General features: G+C 41.6%; 1 protein-coding gene across 3 annotated transcripts; it reads left to right on the top strand.

The window, feature by feature from the left end:
- Positions 1-9: 9 nt before the first annotated feature.
- FAIM (Fas apoptotic inhibitory molecule) lies at positions 10-7825 on the top strand. 3 transcript variants are annotated; one of them, XM_061476482.1, is made up of 6 exons: positions 40-137; positions 2478-2527; positions 3753-3888; positions 4241-4469; positions 5143-5253; positions 7358-7497. In XM_061476482.1, the coding sequence occupies exons 2-5, from the start codon at positions 2484-2486 to the stop codon at positions 5232-5234; spliced, it is 501 nt and encodes a 166-aa protein (XP_061332466.1). In that variant the 5' UTR covers positions 40-137; positions 2478-2483; the 3' UTR covers positions 5235-5253; positions 7358-7497. The 3 variants fall into 3 exon arrangements, with proteins under 3 accessions (XP_061332624.1, XP_061332466.1, XP_061332545.1); XM_061476640.1 differs by lacking the exon at positions 2478-2527 and having other exon boundaries at positions 10-137; positions 5143-5192; positions 7358-7825; XM_061476561.1 differs by lacking the exon at positions 40-137 and having other exon boundaries at positions 2028-2527; positions 5143-5192; positions 7358-7825.
- Positions 7826-8145: the final 320 nt, after the last annotated feature.

Genomic DNA, 8145 nt, shown 5'->3' with positions numbered 1-8145 from the left:
CGTGTGTCCGGCGTATGTGCTTCCGCCTCTTGCCGCTGCCCCGGCCCGGCGGAGGAGTGGGTCGAGCTGGGGTTGTGTTGCCGGGGGGTCGGGCATCCGCGTGTCTCCGCGGGGTATGGAGGATCAAAGCGATCGCAGTAAGCTGCTTGACGAGGGTTTAGAAGTGTGGCTGTCAGAGCTTAGATAAAAACAAACAAACCCCCCTAATCTTTGCTGGCAGTAAATGTGGGTGGTGTGGTGAAACTTGACGTCTGTGTGATTCATACCCTTGCTAGTGCCCCATCCCTTCTTGTCTGTTTCTAGGCATGGATTAGATGGATGCAGAGCCGTAATTCTAGACTTATTTTTCAGAACAAGTCATTATGGATAAAGAAGTAAATCTCATTTTGGACTGCTGACTGTTTAACGGAACATGCAGAGAGATGCCTGGCGTTCGGCAGTCAGTGCAAACACGTTTCCTTGGATGGGAGCCAGCCAGGGGACGTGGGAGGGCTGGCTGCAACAGGCAGTGTACGGCTCTCCCTTCGCACCTGGGGTACCCGCTGCCCTTCAGAAGACATAGAGCTGGCCTAGAGTTTGAGTTCAGGTTTGAGTACTACAGTGCCATGATTTGTTAAAAAAAGGAAGTTGTATGTTCTGGGATGCTTCCTAACCCCTGTGGCATTGATCCTAATCAATCCTAATGCTAGTTTCATGCGGCAGGGTTGCATCCTGCCAGGGGTAATGCCATCGCTGTGGGTAGCCTGTAGACATGCTCCATGTGCCAGCTCTTCTGGTGTTTCTTTTTGTACCTGAGGCCACTTGTTGTGTTGATTAGTTGGCAGGGAGAAGCTGGGTCTGTCCTGAAAGCCTGGCTCCTGCTCCTTTGAGGAGAAGGAAAGAGGGAAGTACCAAAATAAGAATAGCTTGAAAGCAGCCCTGAAGAGTAGGACTTGGGGGTGTTGATTGATGAGACGCTCGGCATGAGCTGGCTGTGTGCACTTGCAGCCCAGAAGGCCAACCACATACTGCTCTGCATTGAAAGAAGCATGATCAGTAGGTTGAGGGAGCTGATTCCTGACCCCCTACTCCACTGTATTCAGCTCTGGGGCCCCCAACAGAAGAGGGACGTAGACCTGCTTGAGCGAGTCCAGAGGAGGCCACGAAGATGCTCTGAGGGCTAGAGCCCCTCTGCTATGAAGACAGGCTGAGAGAACAGGGGTTGTGCAGCCTGGAGAAGAGAGGCTCCAGAGAGACCTTAGAGCAGCTTCCAGTGCCTAAAGGGGTACAAGAAACCTGGAGAGAGACTTTCTACAAGGGCATGTAGTGACAGGACAAGGGGGAATCACTTTAAACTGAAAGAGGGTAGATTTAGATTAGACATTAGAAAGAAATTCTTCCCTGTGAGGGCAGTGAGACACTGGAACAGGTTACACAAAGAAGTGGTAAATGCTCCATCCCTAACAGTGTTCAAGGCCAGGTTGGATGGGGCTTGGAGCAACCTTGTCTGGTAGAAGGTGTCCCTGCCCATGGCAGGGAGTTGGAACTGAGTGAGCTTTAAGGTCCCTTCCAACCCAAATGATTCTGGGATTCTATGAAATATACCCAGCCTGACTTCCACCATGTGCCAGAGGATGAGAGCCTTCACAGAAACCAATCCTTAATTTTAGGAACAACCAAAACAATCTCACTACTGTGAGAATTAAATCCTTGGATCCTTAGAAAAGTTTTAGGAACAGTAAAACCTAATTTTCAGTTTATGAACAGAAATGTGTGTACTGACAAAACCACAACAGTAATACTACAGTGTACTTGAGCATGTTTTAAAATAGGAGCTTAAGACAGGGTGAAGGAGGTTTAGTTTTTAAATGCACCTCTGCTGGTGCATTTAAAGTGGGTCCTCTGTTCTGCTGAAGAGAGACCCTAGAACTTATAACTTCACTTTTAATTCATGTTTTACTGAAAAGTGCAATTCATAAAAAATTAGCTTATTTGCACTTACTTAAATTATGCTTACTGATATGCACAGACAATGCAGATAGCAGTGGTTTAATAAAATTAGTTAGTTGGCCGTGTTGCCTGTGCTATATTGCTTTCCAAAAAGTGGCAACAGTCCCTGGTTTGCTTCAGTTTGTGACTGAGATGGGCAGCTCTGGAACTGGTTCCTGTTTTGGTCAAGTTCTTTGTTTTTAAGCTCTTGCTCACAAGTTAGGAAAACCATTTTTCCATCAAGTAACTGAGAAAGCTGATGTGCTGATAAAACTAGGATAAATTGCACCTTCTGATTTTGTAAAAGAATACTTACATTTGCCATTCTGTCTTAAGAGGAAAGAAATATGTTTGTATGTCATCATATATACGGCAGTACATGATAGTTCATGACACTTTAAAAGATGTCCTTTGTCTTGAATGGAGTAAACGGGGGAAATCTAGGCCTCAACGCTTCTCTGCTGCTATTCTGCTCTTCTTTTATTTCTTGCTGCTAATTGGATTAATAGGTTACTATGGCATCCCGTGAGGAGATTACTATCTGTGAAGATGAAGTAAGGTAAAAAAATCACTGTGGTATGACTTTAAACTGAAAAAGAGGCATTGTGCTATGGGCAGATTTGGAAAGATATCCATAGTCCCAGTGGTCACTTCTGACTGTGTCTGAACTTTAAAGATTACTTAAATGAAAGGATTATCTTGCCAGATCTCTGCCTTTGTGAGTGTTTCTGTGTGCAGAGTTGCATTGCTGAATGATGTACATAATGTATGAGAAAGATGACAGAGAAAGCTGTTAAAACGGGTAAAAGCTAAACTGGTCATCCTGACTAGTTTTCAAGTTTAAAATGCTAAAACGCTTTCTCAGAGACCAATCAAAATACTGTATTTTAATGCCTGCCAAGACATTGCAGAACTGTCCAAGAGCATCTGAATTCCAAGTGTAATTTTGTAACCATACTGTCACCTGAAGAGGAAATTATAGAGGTTAGATGGATATACATGTCTTTGCATGATGTTTGTCAAAGTGAGTCTGTTTAAGTGTCTGTTTATATTTTGTGATATTTTGTCATATTTAAATGTTTGAAAAACATGAAAAAAGAAGCAATTATGTAGGCTTATTCTTTCAATTCTCACTTTTCATCTGTAAAAAGTGACTTGCCCTGATGCAGTAAACTTTGAAGTATAAACATCAGTAATTTCCAATTTGATACGGAATTTTCCCTGGCTTGGATTCCTCCTTCTGTCTGTCATGTGTTAGGGTTTGATAGCAGTTCTTCAAGGATGTCTGATGCCTAAGGGAGAGGATCCTTTACGGCAGTGTGCACATGTATAATTTATTTATTTTAAATTTGTCAGATCATGAAATGGGGCTACAGCTCCTATTGTCTGGTAACTCTTAGTGAATTTAATTAGATAAAGCAATGAAAATGGTTGAATTGTAGGAGAGAGATTTAAAAAACCACATTTTAATCTCATAATGACATGTCTCAAGCTGCGCATGGGGAGATTTAGTCTGGGTATTAGGAAAAATTTCTTCACCAAAAGGTGATCAAGCATTATTGGTACAGGCGGCCCAGGGAAGTGGTGGAATCAGTGTCCCTGGAAGTGTTTCAAAAACATTGAGATGAGGCCTTTAATGACATGGCTTAGTGGTGGTTTTGGCAGTCCTGGGGTAATGGTTGGACTTGATGATCTTACAGGTCTTTTCCAACCTGGTTAATTCTACAATTCTACAATTGAACTCTTTCAATGACAATTGATTTACTTTACTGTTTTTTCCATAGGTCTCTCTACAGCCACTTAGAGAAGATGACAGATTTGGTGGCTGTTTGGGAAGTAGCTTTAAGTGATGGTGTTCATAAGATTGAATTTGAGCATGGGACCACTTCAGGAAAACGTGTCGTCTATGTTGATGGAAAGGTGAAATTGCTGTGTGCTCAAAATCCACTATGATACAGATTATATAAATGCACTTCCATGCAACAGGCATCAGAACAAACAAAAAGACTAATAAACGCAAGCGAGGTGTATTCAGTTGATTAACTTTAGCTGATTTCTTTTTTCAGTTACAGTTAAGGTATGAATATTCATGAAGTGCTTTGCTGTCCTTGGGCAGAGGCATTGTAGATACAGAAAATACCATGTATTCGTTCTTTCTGAAGTAATAGTTAAGTACTGAGCTGTTTCCCAAGTTCTAGTTAATTTTTCTTACACTAAAACATGCATTCATATTTTATCAATTAATACCCATTGCCTTTATTTTATTCTGCAGGAAGAAATAAGGAAAGAATGGATGTTTAAATTAGTGGGTAAAGAAACATTCACTGTTGGAGCATCCAAAACAAAAGCTACTATTAACATTGATGCCATCAGTGGCTTTGCATATGAATATACTTTGGAGATCAATGGGAAAAGTCTCAAGAAGTATATGGAGAACAGGTCGAAAACAACCAATACTTGGGTACTGACTTTGGGTGGTGCAGACTATAGAGTTGTTCTAGGTAAGTAAACACTGAATGACTTTGTGTTGCTGCCTTTGAGTAAACTTGTATGCATTTAATAACTGATAATGAAGAGAAAGCACAGTTCAGTGACTAGAACTGTTGCAGTGTAAAATCCTAGGTCTGGAAGTTTAGGATTAGACAGCTTGAAAAATAGTGATCTTGTTACACCTGTGTGAGCCTATGGCAGCATGGTCTAGATTTAAAAAAAAAAAACAGAAAAGAAAGCCCTAGCAGTGTAGCGAGACAGTTGTCCAGGTAAAGCATGTTAAGTAACACTGCTGATCTGGAAGAAGATGTTAGAGCTTCACCGGATGAGCAGCACTCAGATAATGAGCAGAAATTCCGGAATTTTTCTTTCTTCAAATTTTTCAGTTAAAGAATGTCAGAATATCTCTGACAATATTCAGAACAACCCAGAACAGTAGCCAGGGCTAGGGAGAGGTAAACATTTATGTTGATAGCAAAAGTTGTTTGCCAGTTGATGCCAGAGCCCCCCCATCTCTCCAGTATGAGAACAAGCCCTGTAGCCTGGGTACTGTGGCTAACAAGGAACTTGTTTTGGGAGCTGAAAGTAAAATTCCACAGTAGATCTTTAAAATTCTTAGATCTTCTTGTCTGTAAGGGAAAAAAATACCTTGTTCTTTCTACTTTTTTTCTGTTTCCTTCACAGAAAAGGACACGATGGATGTGTGGTGCAACGGTCAAAAAATGGAAACAGCGGTAGGTGATTATCTCCAAAGGTTTTTCACAGGCTATGGCTAGGTAACCAAAGCTTAGCAAAGTGAGCTGCAGAGGGGCCCATTACCTCACTTTACCACAGAGTATGAGTGTACACCTGTACAGGCAGTACACTACGAGTTTGTTCTGAATGATCTTCACTGTATCTTATAACTGACAGTATTTGAATTAGGATGCCAAACATAAGCTATTTAAGGGTAAACAATGATTTTGTTTACACTTTTTATACAGGCAAAATAAATCTGGGTCAGTTGTCCAGGGTTTTCACAAGAAAACCTTCATGGGAATGGAAGGGACTTGAGCATAATGCAGAGTGGAGAGCCACCTCCTCCAAATCTGCTCATGTTAGCAGTGACCGAAAGTTAAACACATTTAGTCTGACTCTTTTTTTTTTTCCATCTAGAGATGGTCCCTAACACAAGTGTTAATAGTCTCATTGGAACAAATACAAGTTTTTGTCTTTCTGTCACATCTGCATCATTTGTTAGGTTGGGTTGACAGCTAGAAGGTTTACTCTATTTGGTGCCTTTTTATGCTGTGTTATAAATGGCTTTTAATATGCATACTGTGCGCTTGGCTGAGGAGCCACTGGCACGAGGCTACCATCTGCGGGCTTATGACTGAATGCCTCTAAGTATCCCGCCATCGCTTGTTGTGCTATTGCGTCATCGGTTGCTTGCGATTGGCCCTGGAGATGACTGTCCCGTTCAGAATGCGTGGGTGAAGGTCTTCCCGAATCTTCGTCAGCGAAGACAGGCCTTCCTTCAAAGGAGAAGGAAAGCTCCTACATTCAAACCCGGGCTGATGGAGCTTGTCTAGCCTTGTATGGTCTTCCATCAGAGAAGGACACTCTTACAAAACCTACGACCTGTGGACTTTGCTGTCACTGTCCTAGGTAACTTGGCCATGGCAGTTAAACCTCAGGTGTAAAAGGTGGAACCAGTTCTGCGCAAGCTGCGCTTCACCTTAAAAACCCACTGCACAGGCTGGAAGGGCTTACTCTCACTTGTCTGTATGGACAGACGAGGATCGAAACGGCAGGTGACAAGGTGCATGGGTAACTGCAGATCCAACCTTGCATGTGGGGCAGACCTGCGCACGGGTAGCTTGAAATCGCTCAGGAGATAACAGTCCTGGTCAGACACTCCCTGATTGCCTAAGCTCCCTTTTTTTCGATTTGCATACCCACCTGCCCTCGGTCATCATGCTTGTAGTAAGCATGGTTAAAGCCCTTCCCAAATCTTCACTCACGAAGCCAAGCCATCAATATGCATACTATGTAGGCTTTCCCATCCTTAAACAGTGTGCTTTCTCACTAGAGAGTTGTCACTGTGTTTACTACTGCCACAAGTAAGCCCCTGGATGAGTACAGACTAAAATCAACAGGTTTCCTGTGCTTGAAAACAAGATGAAAAGATTCACCAGATGTTTCTGTGGTAATCAGTGGAAGAAACATCCTCTCTCAGTGAATCAGAATTTCTGTTGATGGTTCTCAGCCTTTCCCATGATGTAATAAATGCACTAGGAGATATTCTTGCAAGCTACATGTACAGGTTTCATTGGCAAACTGTGCTTGCTTTAGAGTAGCACACAGATTTTTCTACCCTCCCAACGATCATGACAAAAACACAGCCATCAGTGGCAAAATCCATAATGGGAAATAATGTAATTGCAGTAGGAGCTGTGTATCCAAATCACACAACTGCTACACTCCAGTCAGGGATCTCTTCATCCTGCTGTAGGTGGCACCACTGAATACTTCATGTTTTACTGCCACTTCAGCCTCAGTTGTGTGGTACTTACTGATTGTACTGCACAACTCAGAAGGAAACTTTCCTACTTTTGTTTTACTGACATGGATCAATGATACTGATTCACAAGCTTCAGTTTTACCACTTCTGATTATGTGAAATTTTGATTGCCACCTAATAGTCACAGATCTTTAACTGGACACCTCAACACAGCCCCAGTCTGAGATTCCACTGTTTTGTTCATCATTTGCACTGTATTTGTCACAGGTACTCACAGCTGCTGTAATTGTGGGAACCAGGAGGGATCTTGACCTTGGAAACAGTCTGATGTGCTTGAACTTTTTACTTTACTAAAGTAGCACATGTCTGGTTTTATTCTTGTCTCTTTTCTCGCAGGGTGAGTTTGTAGAAGATGGGACTGAAACTCACTTCAGTGTTGGTGATCACAGCTGTTGCATTAAGGCTGTCAGTAGTGGGAAACGAAAGGAAGGAATTATTCATACCCTTATTGTGGATGACAGAGAAATCCCAGAGACTGTGGAGTAACCTTCAGTTAACGTATTATTGTAGGACTAAGATAAGGAATTTTCAATTACTGTGGTAATTATTTTAATATGTACTACTTGGTACATCTGGTTTGTGCTGGGTTTATTTTCTAGTTTCTGTATATGGAATTATTCTTTTATGGACCAGTTGAAAATTATTATATACAACCTCTTACATGCCCATTTTTTAAGGATTCTATGTATATGTAAGTATATAAATATATACATTATATCACCAAGTGCAGAGGATACTGGTGAGCTTAAGTAGAAATTATATACTAGAAAATACCTCGCTATAATAAAATGGAAGATAAATATTTGGTAAGACTGAATCCTTTAAACTGTGGGTGTACATGGAGGGAGAAGGAAGCATGTGCTGGGCACTGGAGTAAGCTGTTAAAGTTTTCTCAGTAATAATTTTTTCTATTAAAAAACCATTGGTAATCAGTTAAAAAAAGAAAATCCACTTGCAACCTTACTGAAGAGTTCAGAGTTAGACTTTTATAACTTAATTTATTTTGGATGGTCCCTAGCACTGTGACTGTTGATCTTGGGAGTTGTGGGTGCAGTACAAATGTGCCGGAATTCACAAAACCATAGAATGGTTTGGGTTGGAAGGGACCTTAAAGCTCATCCAGT

This window comes from Pezoporus flaviventris, unplaced genomic scaffold (assembly GCF_033815535.1).
Source record: "Pezoporus flaviventris isolate CSIRO_AGI_PZ_B2104156 unplaced genomic scaffold, CSIRO_AGI_Pfla_v1 ptg000001l, whole genome shotgun sequence".
Classification (NCBI taxonomy): Eukaryota; Metazoa; Chordata; class Aves; order Psittaciformes; family Psittacidae; genus Pezoporus; species Pezoporus flaviventris.
This window is presented reverse-complemented; position numbering and strand designations above follow the sequence as displayed.